We start from the raw sequence: 19,263 nt of genomic DNA, 5'->3' as shown, positions 1-19,263 counted from the left end.
AATTTATGATAGATGCTGGACAGTTGTTGGTCTAGGAAGTTCAGATTAATGTGAATGCAGGTACTACTGACTTGGAGCTGCTGTTGAGCTGTATTGATCTGTGTTGTTCATGGCAGTGCTTTGCTGTTGAATTCAGTGATGTCGGCGTTCAGAGCAGAGTTTATTGCTGCGAGATCAATGGACTTCATTGGCATGATTAAAGAGTGTGATGAGTCTGGATTCCCAAAGGTAACATTTTCTGTCTAATTTGTACCAGTTCCTTTCCTTTGACAGAGGTTTTTATGCTCTTAGTTGCCTACATAACTTGTGTGTCACTTGAATAAAATTATTCAAGTGGTTTGATCTGAGAATCTTTCTGCACACTGTACCTGCCAGACCAGTCTTGGATGGACATGCATTGTCTGCTTTTAATTAAAAATTACTCATTAACTTTCAGCATCTCCTCTTTCGCTCCTTGGGATTAAACTTGGCATTGGCTGATCCTCCTGAAAACGATCGCCTTCAGATATTAAATGAAGCCTGGAAGGTTATAACAAAGCTGAAGAACCCACAGGTGAGTTACTGTCCATTCTGTTTCACTGCTGACTCTTGTGTTCAGAGCAAAGTTGTAGCCAGTTGTTCAGGCATGGCATTTTGTTTACCTTTGCTAAATACACACAGTTGCAAAAAAATAAGTGATGGCTGTAATATCTTTGGATAATTCCTGCTTTTCTTAGCTCTGCTGAAGCATAACTTAATTTTACATAACATTATTACACAATTGCAGCTTTTGGGTTCTAGATCTTTAGGTCTGCATGAATCATACCTCAGAAGTTAATTCTTAGAAGTGGAATTTTTGCAAGTGTATTTCTCACAGTGTCTTCCAAATACTGGTAGTCATGAGACATGTGTGTTTCTAGGATTATATCAACTGTGCTGAAGTGTGGGTGGAGTATACCTGCAGGCATTTTACGGTAGGTGGAAATTACTTTGTTTCCTTTGAATTTCTCTGATACAGACTAAGTGGCTGTGTTAGCAGTCTGGTATTAAAGATGGAAAGGCTTTGACTATTCAGTATATTCATTCAGTAGGAATGAAAAAATGTGTTTCATGAAAGATGAATGGGGACAAAAGATCCTGGTTTGAAACTTTACTACCCCACAGCACTGAACATTTCTTGTCCTTTTGTTTTAATGGCAGATGGATCAGTTTAAGTAAGGATTTACTGGAGCTATGGTTAAAGTTCCTGGTTTAACTAGAGCTCTGTAAAAAGCTGATGCTTTGGCAAATGGAAATAAATTAACCTGCTCAGCTGGTGCTTAGTGACTTGATTTATGTGCCAGTTTCATTTTGTAACCTTGTTTTTTGCTGCACAGAAGCGAGAGGTCAATACAGTTCTGGCTGACGTTATCAAACACATGACTCCTGACAGAGCATTTGAAGATGCTTACCCACAGGTAAAGAGTTTATTTTGCCAAACCTGTAAAAATCTGATGTGCATTTTCTTAAATGGAATAAATTCTTAAATATTACCGATAACTCTTATAATAAAATAATTATTTTTAAACACTGGCTGATAGTTTGGGAAGCCTCTTGGAACATTGTAATGCTGTGATTTATTCCTCCTTTTTTTTCCATGCACATCAGTCTTTTAATTCTGAGAAATGCTAAACTTGAATAATTTATGTATTTAGAAGTAGCAAGAGTTAACTCCTACATCAACAGTGGTGTTTGCTGAAGGAAATTAGCAATCATGATAGGCTGTTCAAATAGAAATAAACCATAAAATAATCTATCTCTATTTGGCATTGTTAAGGCTTCAGTGAATTACTGTGTCTAGTTCTTGAGACTGAATGCCAAATGAGAGATGGATTAGTTGAGAAGGTTTTTGTGGTTACATTTAGGGTAGAAAAAGTGCCTACAAAAGAAGGTTTAACAGACTGGTTTGAGTTTTTTTTTCTTTATTTGGCTGAGATTTTTAGTGCAGAGAGCTGGAGGACCTGGAGACTCTAAAAAAATGTGCCCAACTGTGGAAGTGAAGGGCAAATAAAGCCTGGGCAGGCTGGTCAGCCTCTGTTCAACAGGGGATCTGAAGGGGATGTAGGAGAAGTGGGGAGGGACAGCATAGCTATAGTTCATCCCACTTTGGGGAAAGAAATTATGTTGATCAATGCTTGAAGCATCTTTCAAAAGAGTCTTCTATGAATAACTAAAGAAGAATAATCTCTGGTGTGGATAGTCTTAATTTAACTTATATTACAATAATTTTCCCCTTTTTTGAACTTTTCCTTTTTCTCCCTTTTAGCTGCAGTCAATTATCCAGAAAGTTATTACCTATATCTATGACTTTGCTCTGCTTTTTTCAGTGGTAAGTGATATTCTGTTTAATAAATTTTTTAAAAGAACTGTTTGGCAGTTTTTCTGCAAGAGAATTTACCTTGACTAGAATATTTAGACTGTTTACAAGTTCACAGAATGCAAGGACTTTTTGTCAAGTAACTAAGTGCAGAAATATTTTGTGAGCTTTCTGCTGCTTACCACTTAAGTACTTATTATTCCAGTTCCAATTTTTTATATTTTTTTCGTTAGGCTGTTAAATTCTCTAAGTTTGTTTGTTACTGTGGCATAAGTAGCAATCAATGGAAGATGAAATACTATTTATTTATGTGTGTGTTAATGTAATTGCTGGTAGCTGTTTCTGTGTTATGACACATACTTATCATACCCTCTCATAGCACTTGCACTTGGCACTGGAACAAAGTGGAACTCAGGGAGGTCACAGACTCTGTATGAGGGAGAAAAATAGAAACAAAGACAGCACGTGTGTGTCACAGTACAGAAACCATTTGAAGGGTGAAACTCAAGACTGATGCTGTGGATTTGGAATCAAGTCTTGTTCACAAATTGCTTAGATAATTCTGAAAAACTTACCCTTGCTATATTCTGGAGATGATACAGAAATGAAGTATTTTAGTATGTTAGACCCTTGTTTTTTGAAGGAAATTTGTGTGTCTTAGACCTTCTTAACTTGCTCTGGATAGATGTGAAATTGTTGATGATGTGTGGACTATTTTAATTGTATATAGTATCTTACATTTTTTCCCCATAGATACCTGAATTTGTGATGACCCTAAGCTGTTTGAAGCATATGATTGCTTTTCAAAATAAAGTGCAACATTTGATTCAAACAGTTCTGTATTTTGTGTTCCCTTTTGCATCTCTGCAATCAATAAATTGATACATCTTTCAGCCATCAGTCCTTTCCCATTAGTTCCACTTTTTCATCCTTTGAGATTAATTGCTGTTATGAAAACAGATGAAAATAGTTTTACCTAAATAGCTTTGCTTACAAAACTTATCCAAAATATTTATTGTTTCAGTGTGTTGTTTGTAACACACCTAATTTTACTTGTTTATGTGTTTGTACTTTCAGGAGAAATTCTTGCCATTTCTGGATATGTTCCAGAAGGAAAGTGTGAGAGTGGAGGTTTGCAAGTGCATTATGGAATCTTTTATTAAGTAAGTGGAGGCTGTTGAAGTGAAATGCACTCTGGAGGCTCTGGGAAACTTACTGAAAGATGGCTAGGGAAGAGGTGGCAGTATATTGGGTATTTAATTCAAGAAGGTGTTCCAGGCTATGGGAAAGAAAAATGAAAATGTGTCAGTTCTGTTAATCTATTGATGGACTGTTTGACTGTTCACAAAGAAAGCTGAAGTAATTATATTGATGCTGACTTGCTGTGGGTTAGCAGAATAGTTGTTCTCTGAGGTTTTTTTTTGTGTGTTGCCTTAGTTGGTTTGTGACATTTATTTCACATTCCAGTTGGTGTGACAGCACAGAATAGAGTATTGCTACAGTTGAAAATGAACTTAGAAAATCAACATACTTTCAACTGTTCTGAAAGTCAATCAGTCTTTTTCTTTTCAAATAATTAACAAATTTCTTGAAACATTTTTCTCATTTCCACCTTCCCTTCAGGTATTTATATTCACTGCTGGGCCTCCCAAGCCTTCTCTCCCCTAGGGCACATGGGGCCAGCTCTCTTGGCTTTACTGCCAAGAAATGAGAGATGCTGTGGCCCCTTAATCATCTTAGTGGAGCTGCACTGCACATGTGCCTCTGTACCTAAACCTGACACTGATCCTTCCTGCCTGTCCCTGAGTAGCTGAGAAATTAAAATATATCTTGGTAAATCCAGGATTGTTTTATTTTAATGTTCTTAGATTGCCTCAGTGTATCACATGTCCACCTTACTGTGTCCCTTAAGGAGTCAGAGTCTGTGCCTTGGCAATGCAAATGTGTATATTAAGATAATATTTCTTGGCTGGCATTTATTGCAATTCTACCCATATTAACCATGTGATCATTGATGTTCATTGGTTCACTGTTGGGAAGGGTGGAAGTTTGACAAGAAAGTCTCACAGATATTTATGTTTGGCAGAAAGATTTTTGAATGTGGAGTCTGATGAAGGAATAGAGTTGGAAGCAAGTTTTGATATAGAAGAAAAGAATTGCTGACCCAGTCTTACTGGATAACCAAGGAGGCAAAGGGTGTGTTAGTTAGAAGGGGTTTTTATGACTTAGAGCAAAGGATAAACCCACCTCAAACAAGAAGATGTTTTTACCAAGCAGGAAGATAGCACAGGCAAACAAGCCTGCCAATGTTGCAAGTAGAAAAAAGGTCTCAGAATTTTCCACTGCAAGAAAACTGAAAAACAACTTCTAGCTTAAACTGTAATGTACTAACTTTTAGTGATTGGAGAACAGTAACATGAATGTGGTAATTATAGTAGTTATGATAGGCTATAGATAATAGTTAAGGTATAGATTGGTTCTACTGTATTAAGGTGCTCAGCAAAGAAAAGTATAAAATGCAAAGTAACCAAAATCAAAGGATCTCTAGGCCTGCCTGCAGCTGGAGCTGGCAGCTGTAGGCACAGGCTCTGTCACCCACGACCCTGGACTGCTGTAATGTCTTGGATGGAATAAACTGCATTTTGGAGAGCCCCTGGAGTCCTGCATCCCTCATTTCAGCTCTTACAGTTCACAAATGAACTCAAAACTTGTGCAGTGTCATACGGTGCTGGTGATTGAAATGATGCATTAAATGGGTGTCATTCTAGTCATTGTTTCCCATTTTGACAGAGCAGGATTGTTGATCACTTTTTCTGAAACCTTTGTAGGCACCAGCAGGAGCCGACGAAGGACCCCGTTATACTCAATGCCCTGCTGCACGTCTGTAAGACAATGCACGATTCTGTGAAGTAAGATCAACTTCTCCTGAGCTCTCATTTATTCACAGTGAGGCTGCCTGATGTGGTTTCATGTTTCTGGGGCTGTTTGTTTCAAGGTGGATTAAGACATGAATCCAATTAGTGCTGAGGGAAGAGCTGTGCAGTGAAGTGGCAGCATGTACCATTTGCTCTTTAATTACTGCTGTATTTTGAATACTGAAGCAGAATTTTAAAAAGGAAGTAGCAGCGGTTTGGTAGTTTTCCAGTGAAGCAGAGACACTTTACAATCCAATCTTCAAAACACTTTGAGGGTGAAACCAATGTAATCTTTGAGTTATAGTGAATAATAAGCTATTTCTGAGATTCAAGTGAATGTGTAGTTACTAAAGCACAGATTGCCATACTCAATTAGACCTTTTTGTGGGTCAGTGTTTTCAGCCATTACAAAGGGTGTGAAATTTTTAAAAGGATACCTGGAAGATCTCTAGGAACTTCAATGGGGAAGCTAGAACTGAGAAGCTGTTGAGCCATCTATATCTTTCCCCTAATTCCTCCTCTTCTATTTTGCTCTTGGCTTTGAGAGCTGAGCTTGTGTGGGATCCCCTGTGCCCTGTTGCACCCTCACTGTAGTGCAGTGTGGAAAGTATTGTGGTTTGTAGGTAACTTGCATAAATCACACCAAAATCTGTGTCTGATTGAAAACAGAGCCAGCATCACAATGTGCAAGTTCTAGCTCACAAGAGGACAAACCTTTTCCTCCTGCTGGTTTGGGTTGAATTGTGAGGGCACAATCTCTTTTGGCACTCTGAGCCCAGAGCCTCTTAGTATGGCAGATGCTGCAAAGGAACTTAAAACTTTCTCATCCTCGATGGGCCATGAATGCAGGATTTATTGTCAATAAAGAGGTCAGATTTAGCATATAATTCAAATTTATACCAGCTAGAGTGCTTTATTTTGGGTTAGAGCACCTTATTTGGCTGTGTGTTTCACTAAAAGCCACTTCAGCCTTTAAATAGAACAATATATTGTACCTAAACCAGCTTATTAAAAAAAGTAAAGCTTATAGCAATCCATATTGGTGCTTCCTCTGACACTTTGCCAAAACAATTTGATAGTTTACTGGGACATTTAAAATCCCTTAAACCAGCAGTTCCTTGAGCTAAAATGGTTGTACAACTCTTGGTAAATCATTCTAAATTCCAGTTATTTTTAAGAAACTCCTGTATCTGTTTTTGCATGCTGGTTGAGGAAACTCCCAGCCCATTGTGTGGGAGCTGACCCCTGTAACAGCTGTTGGGGGATAACAGCCTTTGACTGGTAGGGGTCTGATGCACAATTGAACTGGAAACCTATTACTGACCTGGAGATCTCATTACGAGCCTCCTGAGCCTTTCAGAGCCCATCAGTTGACTCTTTTGATTGGCAATGCACTAATGAGCTAATCATGCTGAGGTTTCCTTTCCTCCCTTACTGAATTTGTATAGTAAAACTATTGTTCTCTTCCCATCTGGTGTCTGAGCTGGAAATTGGTAACTGATACACTAAAGGTCAAAGCTGGAGCCAAACATATAATAGTCAAGGCATTAAATTGTATTAGTTAATTGTAATTTAACTTTTTGTTCATCCATTTTCAGTGAAACAGGTTTGACTGACTGGATTTTAATGTGATGTAAATTAGTTTCAAATCAGATTTTGGACTCTTGGTGTAGAATAGGTATTTGTGATAGTTTTGAAAAGAAACTCCTTTTTTACATATCAGTTTGGTTCAGTTCTTACAAAAACATAAAGAAAACCAGCACTGTAGCAAGGTGAAGTTAATGAGTTTTTAAATTCTGAGGCAAGGTTAGTTAAAACAAAAAACCTTAAACAAAACAAACCCCAAACTAAACAGTAAACTAATGTTATACAGTGCATAATATTGAAAGGGTATTTCAAAAGCTTTATTCCTTAAATAGGATAACTTTCTTGTAAGAATAGACTTAGTAATTTCTTTAGGTTTTTAGACCTAATTCTTACTCAAGTTCTCATGTTGCAATACAAGACTGAAGCCATTTGTTTGCTACAATAAAAAACAGTAGTGTAGCTTTTTAAAAATCCGTTATTTAGATTGGTTCATAGCTGACTTGGTGATATTAATATAAAAATTTGTTTTATATAGAAAAATTTATAAAATATTATGTATCATTTTAACCATTATAGATAAATAGGATAAACAATATTCTGAAATTTACCAAATAATTTTTTTTTCTAGTGCACTAACACTTGAGGATGAGAAAAGAATGTTAGCAGCTCTGATAAATGGATTCATAAAAATGGTGAGTGACAATTGTGTGCAAGTGTTGGGTGCACCTTAGAGCTGGGATTTTGGTGAGATGCCCATGAGGAGCAGGTGCCTCTGTGGCTGAGACCACTGAAACCACAGGCAGTGCATTTCAGTGAAACAAGTGTGTCTGTGTTCAAAGAAATCTCTCAACACAGTGCCGAAGCTGACTGGGGCAAGATGCAAGTTTAAAGTACACATGTTGTTTATTTAATACTATTCTCTGCTAGTTTTGTAAATCTCCTGTAAAACAGAGCACACATTTAAAAGTTAAACAGCAACTGAAGCATCAGAGAGGTCGCTGGTTTATGTGAAGGAAGTTCCACTACTTGACTCTAAATTGAACCAATACCAGCTTTCAAAAATATAAAATAAGTGTAACTTTTTGTTATTCTATCTTGTTTATCTTAATTTATAAATAAGACAATTTGTATCATTAAATTAGTAGTCCCAGGAGAACCCCAGCTGTTCTGTTTTAAAATTAGTCTTTAACCCATCCCTCACTCTTATTCCAATAAATCTTCTGTTGGTCTCTGTTGGTTTTGAGATGTTAGGGTGTTTTAGGGAGACTTTCTCAAGCTTTCTGTGTTCTCTAACCACATACTGTCAATGCCTGGTTTTTCTTTCACACAGAGCTGTCAGACTCCATGCCTACTTGTCCTCTTTGTTCTTTGTTGCAGTTCTGTGGATTTACTCTAGATGGTTGCTTTTTCTTCAACTATAATAATTTGCTAATTAATGTTCTAATATAGTTTTGCTTTATTAAGCTTTACATGCAGTATAATTTCCTTTAGGAGGATTTCTTGCATTGAAGAAAATTCGATGTGTCTTGATCATCCTGGCTTGCAGATAAAAAAATCCCATAGCAGCAAAATGACTATTTAGGAATTTAAACCAGCACACATTAGGTTGTGGAGGGAAAAGCAATTGTTACAGTCATTCCTACAGACAGTCTTTTTGGTGAAAAAATGTTATATTTTTGGGCACATTTTCTTGAGACTAGGACTCAAGAATCAGCAGTTGTACGAACACAGGAAAAGCAAAGACAGTTGTCTGTAATGTGAGAAGCAATCCTTTGTTTCCTGGTGCAGTTGCTTTGATCTTTCACTGTATGGATTAAATGTAAATTTTATTCTAATGTTGTAAAAAATTCTTTTGCATGTGACTTGAGAAATAATAAATAATGCAACCTTGGCTTCTATTAGAAAAAAAAAATTGCAATAGAATACAAAAATGTAGACTGCCTGGAGACTGTTCCTCATGCTCTGCTTTTAATTGACAGCTGAGACACTCCAGCTGACAGCACTTGGGTGTTTTTAAATCTACAGGGTTGGAAGAGGGTTGTTCTCACACAAAGGTTGTTTTTTGACTTCTTTCTGCCATAATGCAAGGTTACAGGCTTTTGCCATACTATGTAAGCATGTATTAATTAACCAAACTCAAGGCAAACCTGCTTTTCTTACTGGTGTTCTAATTAGGATAAATGCTGTTTTCTGTTGAAGGCCCTTTATCAAGTAGAAATTAGAAGAATCTGAATACAGATTCACAGATCTATTATTCTGGGTTTTTTTTTTTTTGTCTTGCTTTCTAAGTATGATCAAAACCAAGCCTTTGTCTCTCCCATAAAGGATCAAGAGTTGTGCTAGGTTTGAAAGCACTTCACAAACAGGATTTAAATTTTGTTTTCTTGCAAAATACTCCATCTGTAAAGTAGACTGTCATGTGGAGTGTAGACAAAAAAAAAAAAACCTAAAAACCAAACCAGTAAAACTTTAATGTTTCCCTGAAGCTCAAGTATTGCAAACGGTTAAAAGAACAGAGATTCTCTGACTGCTGTTTGTTGTTACTGCTGGGTTTTCTCCTTAGCAATATATTGGGGATTTTGACTTTCGAATATCTGTGGTTTATCTGCATGCAGTTTTACAGATATTTAAGGGCTACACTGGTAAAGTCTGGGGCCTTTTTTCTTTTACAGGTTTCATTTGGCCGTGACTTTGAACAACAACTGAGTTTCTATGTTGAAGCCAGGTCAATGTTTTGCAATCTGGAGCCTGTTCTAGTCCAGCTGATTCATGTAAGCCACAGTATATCTACATTTCCTTAATAAATGGGGATATATTTGCATTTCTCCCATTCCCTGCTCAGATTATTGGTCTATGGCAAAATAAATCTGAAGTATTTTAATCAGGTGTTTATAAAGTGAACTTTGATCTCATCTCTGGTTTTATCCCCCTAAACACTCTGAAGTTCTTGCTTGACAGGCATGCATGGTATCATTGCAACAAAGAAAATTAGCTACCTTGCAAGAGATTTCATGTATAATAAAATAAATGACACTTTTGTGCATTCAGAATTTGGGTTGCCTCTTCTGTAATCCTCCATCTAGGAAAGATTAGACTGTGTCTGGCTGCAGATCCAGGCAGAGTCCTGCTGTGCTTGGGAAGGTTAATCTCTTCTCTGTACTGAGTCACAGGTGTGCATTAGCTGCCTCTGATTCCTTTGGAACGTTGTATCTTCCCTTAAATCCTTTTGTTATTTTGGTTTATGGTTTTTTAATCTGTGTTAGCTAGAAATTGTGATTGTTATGGTAGCAAGGAGGTGACAGCACTATAGCTGGGAAGGAAGTGATAAGCCAAAGGCTTGAATAAAACAAGTCTACTTTCACGAATTGAGTCGTGTTTGCTTTAAGGAAGTCACTAAAATTCTCCCAATAATACGAAAACAGTACAGTGGGGACACACTGTATCAGGGTTCCTTTGGACACTGGCTATTCTCTAAATGCATGCAGTAAAACATGCAGGTTGTTATTTGCCACTGAGGCTGTGCATTTTCTTAATGGTTTGCTTTTGTATTGTGTGTGTAGTCTGTGAACCAGCTAGCAATGGAAACCAGAAGGGTGATGAAAGGAAATCATTCCAGAAAGACTGCTGCATTTGTCAGGGTAGGTCTGACTAATAAACTCTGAGCCTGCTTTCTTTGCAGATAATACTGTCTGCTGCCACCTAAGTTTATCATGTTTGCAAAACCACTATGTTAGTATTTTTTGACACTGTTTGTAGTCCCATTTTCTCTTGTTAAGAGCAGTCTTTCCTCTCTGAAGCCAAATGTTGCTGTTTAAGGAAAAAAAAGACCCAAACCTTCTAATAGCAGCTTTGTGTTGAAAAGAGCAGCAAGATTGACTCCCTCTCCAAAGGAAGGTTCACCAGAGAAGTGTTTGTGTGAATTCTGGAAATCTCAGCTTTTCAAATTATTTTTGAAATAAAATACCAAATTTCTGTGTAACTCAGTCACAGAGAGAATGGGAGATGAATATATAAAATATATTCAAACTTCTGTCTCATAATATCAGTGCTGATATGCTGAAATCAGGATTTGAATTTCAAATAAGGTGCTCCTTTCAGCTTTAGTGCCTCTGAGTCTATATAGACATGGTCAAATGTGCCTTGAACTGTGCACAGGCCATCACAGAATATCCAGGTTGCTTGTGTCCCTTCTTCTAACCTGAAACATGCAACCAGGATGTGTCCATCTGCAGGTGGGAAGCTGTTTGTGTGTGCTCCAGGTCCTGGCAGCTGTGTGCTGTCCTGGGCAGAGGCAGAGGCTGCCCGAGCTGGCACTGGGCAGCTTCTCTCTGCCTGGGGCTCCTGCTCTGGCCAGGGCTTTGGGTTTGGGCTGTGCCCACAGCTCTGCAGCTGCAGCACCTGGGCTACCTCTGCTTCCTCCCTGTACACTCAGGCACCTGCTCTGACCACTTTGGCACATGGCTTGCCCATGAGGACACTAATCTTTTCTAGTTAGCTTTGCTCTTGAGCTGCAAGGAGAGAGGAACTCTTTGAGCTACAGTCATAGAGAGTCAGTTTTGAGCTTATCTAGTACTAGCAACAATTTAAAAAAAAAAATAATTGAAATACTCATTAGAAATATAAAATGGCTGATTTTGAGCTTCACATAATATTTGCTTTGTATTGAAAATCTTTCCCAAAACTGATGTACAGATTTTGATTCCTAATTGTGTACTAAATCAGGAAAGATTGTTATAACTCTGAGATAGGAATTTCATTCAATTTTTTAAATTTACTTTAGGCTTGTGTTGCCTTCTGCTTCATCACAATTCCATCTCTGAGCAGCATCTTCACACGTCTCAATCTGTATCTACACTCGGGACAGGTTGCTCTGGCAAATCAGTGCCTTTCACAAGGTAAGGCATCAATTTGGCTACTTAAAGGTTCTCTTATTTCAGAAACATTTCTAACTGAATAATAACTTGGTTGATATCCTCAGTCATATGTATATTTATGATGCAATTAAAATCCAGCTCTGTTTCAAACACTATTAAAGCAAAACCTTGTCACATTAAAGCAGCTCTTCAGTGTGATCTCAGCAGCCAGGACAGCTGACTGTAGCTGTCATAGTCCTGGCCATGAGGTAGGTTGTCCTAAATTACTTAGGTATTATGGAAAGCATGGAAAGCTTTTCTCCTGCATAATTATGCAAGCACTCTAATCACAAATAATGTGCTTTATTATAACTGAAAAAAGAAATAAAAACATCTGTGTAGTAGTTCACAGACTGACAAAATTCAGCAATGAGCTGGGAAAGAATTCCAGGTTAGGTCAGTGACAGCAGAAACTTGCTATCAAAGCACCTGCTTGACAAATGCTTAGCCAGGAAAATGTGCCACTATATCAGAGTGAAACAATGGTGTAGTATCAGATCCCATGAAGACTGAAAAATATATTTTCTTTTTTTGATCTGAATTATTGATTGAAATGCACCTGAGCATTTTCAGCCATCCTGTTAGTTCAGTGTTAAGTAGTAGTAGATTCTGACAAAAAGTGATTTGGGGAGAAAAAAGGGAGCTATTCTGGCATTAGAATGAACATTAAATCTGTGTCACCATTTAATATGATCTCATTCATGTTACAAATGGAAGTCAGTTATCTATTCCAAAAGTCTTCACGTACTTTTAACTGTTTGCAGTATTTTCCTTTTCCTTCTTGAAGTGATATCATTCTACTTTATTTTGCAGTTTTAATCCTGATTTTAAATGTCTGCTCTCCAATAGTAAATGCTTTTCCTTTACATGTTTCCAGTGGACCTGTGAGAGTAATAAATTGGATTACTTTGCAACATCTTTTGTTGTGGCTGTTAGTTCTTTGTGTTAGCTCTGTGCTTCTTCACGAGAGTTTGTTTTCCCAGCTCTGCATTTACCAGCAAGTTCCAGCTGCACAAACAAGCTGACTTAGGATGCTGATTAAGACTTTTAGTGCATGGTGACTGTTGCATTTCTTTGTTTTGAATCTGATGTTGCCCATACAGCAAAGCAGAGGGATTTAGAGTAAAGCTGACTGTTGTGTCCAAGTTTGTTGTGCAAATAAAAGATCTGCAAAGTCTGTTGTTGTGCCATTAGCATTGTGCAGTTGCTTTCAGAGTTTACATAAAATGAGCTCACCTTTTCTCTCTGTGATGTTTTATTTAACTGACCAGCTTACCTTGTCCTGTATGTCAATTTTCATTATTATTGCTGTGTTGCAGAGCTTCTCTTATTGGATGCAAATCCAGTTTTTTTGTAATATTTGGTCTTTGAGAATTATTCCTTGACCATGTTGGGACCCACTCTGTGATTTAATATCTTTCAACTTATAAACTGCTTTCCCGCTATTTTTGTGATCCAGTTCTTCTCTGAGTGAGACTCCTGGGCCCCAACAATTGTCCAGAGTTTTCAGTGTGGGGGTTTACAAATGTGCACAGCTGTTGTTTGATACATGAATACAGTGCACTCACTAAACAATTTACAGGATCTTCATCCTGAAATCTTTTAAGAGAGCAGATATAAGCAAAGTATTATGAACTCAGTCTCTGAAATGCATGTTCATTAACCACACTCTCCTGAATTTTAGATTCATGAGCTAGAGAGAGGAGCATTTGGTCCATCTCTGCTTTTGTTAAAATGAAGCAAGAGCAAAACTGATGTTCACTAACTCACTTCATTTACCAAGGTTTTGTAGTTATTCACTTTTCTGCTCCCCTTGCAAAGCTGTTTTGGGTATAATTTGTACTCAGAAACATGTCACTTGCATGAGTAATTTAGCATGTGTTAAACAGAAACTGTCTTGGGACATTTTTTGTGAACTGTCTTTCCGTATGTTGATGCACTGAAGTCACATAATGTGTCCTTGAAAGTCACTTCTCACTGAGTTTAATCTGTAGCTCAACTGAATGAGTAAGAAGTAAGAAGTACTGATTAATTCATAACAGCAAATTTCACTCCAGTCAGTTAACTGGTGCCAATTAGACTCTGATCTACTAAAACCAATGCAGCATGAAGTGAAGATTTAAGAGTGTGCCATTAATGACAGCATTAGGCCAGGAAGGGAAACTGAGCCTTGTCTATAACCTTTCTTTCATGCTGATTTGAATTAGTTTAATTGGTTTAAAATTGTGAAGAGAAATAAAGCTGAAAGGTAATGTACCTGATCTGATAGCTCAGTCAGCAGTGGTGCATGCCTGAGTTTTGTGCATGCACTTCCTCCTTGAAGATTCCAGCTGGTGTTTGTAGCAGGGTAAAGTCTTGGATTTTTCTCAATTTTAAGTTTCTATTGAGAGTCTAACTGTTTATGAGTTGACTTTTCACTTAAACACGTGACAAGATTGAGTTCCACAACTTCCGTTGGCAATAGGAAGATTTCTCTAAATTGCCAATGTATCTATCTTGAAAAAGAAGGATGTGCAGGTCATAACAAAAAATGGATTTATGAGTCTGAGGATTGCTTTGATAAACTGTCAGCAATTGCAGAGGCACAGTTAATCTGCTCATAGCTGGGTAAGTTTGGGGTTTGCCTCATTCCCAGTTTCAGTAGTAACCATCAGTCCTTGTGTCTCACTGCTCCCATTTCCTCTGTCCCAGCCTTGCTTGCTTGGATTTCCCACACTGTTAATCAAATCAAGTGTTTGGACTCATCCAAATACTTCAGCATTAGAAAATTGTAATTTTTTGTGGAATAGATTTTCTTTAAGACAATTAATTGAGGCAGAGGTGTAAATTTATAGGCTCATGAAACTCCAGCAGTAATACACTGATGGATGTCTGTCTGGGAATGTTCAGAATGGATTAAAATGACTGTTGTCTCTTTCATCTGCAGATCCTAAGACCTGCTTTAAATGAAATGAATCTGTAATTATGTTTAAAAGGTTTTTGGTGAATTTGCCCTGGATGCATAGTTTGTACCTCTGGAGAGGCTATTAAGAGCCCACCTTTGAAGGGAAGATGCTAGATTTTACAGAGATGAGCTTTTCATTTCTCTTAGCTGAGCCACTGAGCACTGCATGCTGCCAGCAGGAATAATAAATTCTCATTGGCCATGCTTTCTGTCATGGGGGTGCCTGGACTAAATTGAGATTAAATGCATGCTCCATTGTGTCACTCTTCTGGACTTGTGAGATATAGGTATGATTTTCATTGCACACATTTCCTCCCTGTGGAAATGCTGCTTTTGTCTGTCAAAAAAAATGAGACAGCATGAGTTTTTAATGTTTGGTCACAGCATTCAGCAGGTGGTAGAGATGACATAACTTGTGGTAATGTGTGTTAAGCAGCATTTTGTTTTAAAGGCTGTGAAATCTTTGCCTCATTTGAGAAATAACATGCTGAGTGAATAAGGTAATTCAGCTGATTCTGTCTGACTGATTTCACTGGGATATTGTTAAACATTAAACTTTATAAAAATGGAGAGCCTGTCCCTCAGATCAACTGTTGCAGACCTTTTCGCTTAACAAATGCAGATTTTAATTCTGAAGCATATAGTGCTTAATGCACTTCTAGGTATTTGTTTTGTTTTCCAATTGTGGCTAAAACACAGTTACACCTAGGAGATTGGAAAATAATTTCGTTTCTACTGCAGAAAATGTTACTTTTCCATGAGTATTCTCTAAATGCTTCAGTCACACTCTGGAGACAGTATTGTATGAAATATCTAATAAGTAATTTTAAATCATAGTCTAATAATGGTTTAGAGTATTTTCTTAGTACCATTAGATAACAATTTTTTGTATTTCTTCTTAATCTCCTGAAATCTTTATAGCTCTGAAGACTATAAATAGAGAGAATTTGAGATGATGAATTTAGAGAAATAGGAACATGAAGAGATTTTCCTAGTTACAGATACTAAGATTCTTGGCTCACGTTTCCCTGGTGAGAATGGTATATGGTGACTGTGTTATCTTGTTAAATACTGCTTTCCTTGAAGGCAGTAAAAGAGCTTTGGGAAAAGCATGATGTCATACTGTTTTCCTTACTAGCAATGCTGAGTGTTTCTTCCTTTGGACACAGCTGTGACCTCTTCTGTTACCTGGGACTCCCACAGCTGGAGACTTCTCCCATTCCCTGAGCTTTTTCTTGTTCCTCTCTTTATCCCAGCTAATCACTTTTCTGTATGATGTGAGAGAGGTGACATCTCTGTCTCTGTAAGCTTTTCAGACTAGTACTTTATATCAGTTTGTCAGTTCTTCAAGTCTGTCTAGCCCATGACCTGTTTTTGAAAGTGTCTTGTAGCATCTCCTAGGGAAACAATAATGTAGAATGATGCTTCTTGGCTTTCAGGTGCAGGGGGTTTAATACATCTTCCACAAAGCTTGTGTATGGACTAGACTGTGGTACTTAATAAAATAGATGGACCAGTCCTTGGGAATTTAATATTTTTAATCAATCTTTACTTTTTGGTCTTTGTAACTTCATGGGATGATGAGTTCCACAGTGACCTGCTACTTGGAAGCCTGATGTTTAGGGGCTGATTTATGTTAAATGTTAGGTGAGTGCTCAGAGCATGCAGCTGATCTGCTGGAGCAGAATTCAGTCACTCCTGATTCATTTTCTTCTTGCTGTCTATGAGATTATGTAGTCTGTAAGTTCCTGAAGAAGTTGTTGTCAGTATTACTTTTTCTAATAAGGAAACAGTTCCATGCCCTAGCACCTTTTTTTATCTTTTTGTGCTTTTGTAAATGGAAAGATTGGAACTAGATTAGATTATTCCAGGTATAAATGCTCAACAGCAATCTAAATGATACAATGGCACCTCAGTTTTCCATTACTCTCCTAGTGATTCTTATAATTGCCTTGCCTTTTCAACAGCTGTTTAGGATGTAGTTTTCAGGAAACCATCTATAATGACTCCAAAATCTTTCATGAGTGTAAATAGCCTATTTAGACCTTCTCTTTCTATAGTTACAACAAGGGCTGTTTCTTTCCCCACATGCCACACTAATATTAGAGTTCATCTGCTGCTTTATTGCTCAGAATCATGACATCCATCTGTGATGCTCTGCAGCCACATTCCAGACCAGTCTGCAGACATTGTCACCTCCCAGCTCCTCCTCAGGACATGTCTCTGCAAAACCTTAAGGAATGCAGTAGTTATTTTGCTCCACTGTGAAAACTTCTTCTTCCCTTTCCTTCCCCCATCCACCCCACCCTTTATTAAGTTATGTACCCTCATGAGGACCTTTTTCCTTATCTTCTTTCAGCTTAGTTGTTTGAAGAGCCATTTCTATAAGGATAAATATTAAAAGGTTTTTTTTTTTAATTTAAGTATTTATAAAGGGAATTTCTTTTAAACACAATCTTGCTGATCCTTTTTATCTGCAGCTAATTCATGGTATGAATGAACATAGTACATTCCAGCTCACCAAGCAGCAGTGCATTCTTTTTCTAATTTCAGGCTTTTTCCTTCGAAGAATTCTTGGTTGTTTCTGGAGTGGAAGTGATGTGTAGAGGTCTTTAAGATGGAGAACAATTAGCAGTAGTTCTAGGGAAAACCATGTTTCAACAATGTGGCAAAACTCTCACAGTGACCCCACCAATGTGAGAAGAAGGAGATTCAAATGTTTACAATGCTTGGTTGTCAAAACAGCAATGGATTAATTTATTTAACAGAAAAAATAGAATAACAAAACCCCCACGCTTGCTTCCCAATAATTTTTTGCACTGGAGGACAAGCTTCATTAAATTTCCAACATCTGTTGGACGTGGAAGCAAAATCTTCAGAGTATTAAATTAGATTTGACAGTGCTGTAAGACAGAGAAGTGGTGTGGAATGCAGAAGATGTGCATGGTGCCTGGTTTTGTCCTTTGGATGGACTTAGCCTGGTGTAATTGTAGCTGTGACTAAAAATACTTTGGGTAGGTATGTTCAACTCGCTCCCTTTTGCTCTTTGAAGGTGCACTTAAGGAGTTTAATTGTTTCCCCATCTGACTTTGTTCCTCCTTATTTTTGCCTGCCTGAAGTCTTGAATTTGTGCAGTTTATTTAGCTGTCAGAGATATAGAAAATACAATACAAGCTGAATTTTTATATAGAGAGAGATTGGTATATAGAACTATATGGAGGTACATATAGTTGTGTGTGGGTATAATTAAATGTTTACATGTGTCATAGTGAATATTGTCAATAGTAGAACATTCAACACCAATTTCACTTGTTTTTTCTTCTGTAGGAGGGTAATTCTGGAAGTGCTGACTTGGATATCCAAGACTGTTAGTTTTTGTAGCCTGAAGGTCAGCATGTATGCTTGGGGGAAAGATTTATAGGATTATGGTCAACCAGAATGAAGGAGCTGCTGTGAAAGGATGAATGTAGTGAAGCATGAAGTATGATATGTTCAGAGCACTGCACAAGATATTAACAGCAGCTGGGGAAGGCTCCATCATGGTGATTTGTTGTAATGCACAGGCTGCTCTCCCCTCATCCACTTTAACAGTGGTTCACTTAAGAAGCAGTATTGTACTTTAGGCAGATAAGAAAACAGCATCCTTCATCAGAAGAAGCCTTTTTATCTTCTTTCTGGTTTTTCAGTCAAGAATATAAGATTGTTGTGGTTTTCAGTGCTTTCTAAGTGGTTCCTTATATCTTTTGGAAGCAAGGAAAAGTGATGTATGGTTTTGTTTTAAAACATCTCTACAGTAATAGTTGTAAAAATTGACTTTTAAAGATACAGAGAAACCATCATTGCATAACCTCATAATTAATGTAACTCAGAATTAAACACTGATGCTCATTTCATACTTGAAAAAACAGCAGGTCTGTGACAACCTTTTAGTGAGCCTTTTCTCCAAACTCAGAGCATGTACTGCATTCTCTGACACCTCTCTGCCAGGATGGTAATGTTTAGAGGACAGGTCATTTTCTGCAGTCTGTAATAAAAACCTTTCCATTGATATGCATTTATTTTTGCTTCTTATGAAGCACATATATCTTGGATAAATGTGCTTTTAGTGTTCCAGCATAAAATGGTTAGCACAGATTGGCAGGGCTTCCTGCAAAAGGAACACATTCTCCTTTGCCAGTTCTGGCTGTACCAGCAACAGCAGGAGGCAGGAAGAGTAAATTGAATCAATTTCAGGTTTTCAAATTGAAGATAAGAGGTTTTGGGTTTGCACTATGGCGGAGGTTTAGAGGAGAATGTGAAGGATTGTGATTGCTGGGAGAGCAGGCAGTAAATCAGGGTGAGGCACTTTGCAGCTCTTTTTCACTGTGGGTGCTGATTGCTGCACAGGTCATTCTCATCCTGTTATGAAATAACTTCAGAAGGCAGGAGCATTCCCTGCACAGACATGGGTACTTTGGTATGCAGACTATTCTCTAAGGTACATTTTTTCATCTGTCTGGTCACATGTTTTTATTGTATGGTGATGTGGGACATGCACTTTTATTTTTTTTCTGCTGAGACAACTGTGGA

General features: G+C 37.7%; 1 protein-coding gene across 1 annotated transcript in view; it reads left to right on the top strand.

Moving 5' to 3' along the window:
• The window catches only part of VPS35L (VPS35 endosomal protein sorting factor like), a 44,455-nt gene that overhangs the window by 15,148 nt on the left and 10,044 nt on the right, over positions 1-19,263 (top strand). The window contains exons 16-26 of the mRNA XM_030958068.1: positions 117-228; positions 437-553; positions 900-953; positions 1,356-1,436; positions 2,285-2,347; positions 3,413-3,498; positions 5,164-5,244; positions 7,466-7,529; positions 9,510-9,608; positions 10,398-10,475; positions 11,618-11,732. Coding sequence (XP_030813928.1) covers positions 117-228; positions 437-553; positions 900-953; positions 1,356-1,436; positions 2,285-2,347; positions 3,413-3,498; positions 5,164-5,244; positions 7,466-7,529; positions 9,510-9,608; positions 10,398-10,475; positions 11,618-11,732 — 950 coding nt within the window. The remainder of the gene's footprint in view (positions 1-116; positions 229-436; positions 554-899; positions 954-1,355; positions 1,437-2,284; positions 2,348-3,412; positions 3,499-5,163; positions 5,245-7,465; positions 7,530-9,509; positions 9,609-10,397; positions 10,476-11,617; positions 11,733-19,263) is intronic.

Source organism: Camarhynchus parvulus, chromosome 14 (genome assembly GCF_901933205.1).
Source record: "Camarhynchus parvulus chromosome 14, STF_HiC, whole genome shotgun sequence".
In the NCBI taxonomy this organism is placed as follows: Eukaryota; Metazoa; Chordata; class Aves; order Passeriformes; family Thraupidae; genus Camarhynchus; species Camarhynchus parvulus.
Note: the sequence above shows the minus strand (reverse complement) of the source record. Positions and strands in the feature narration are given on the sequence as shown.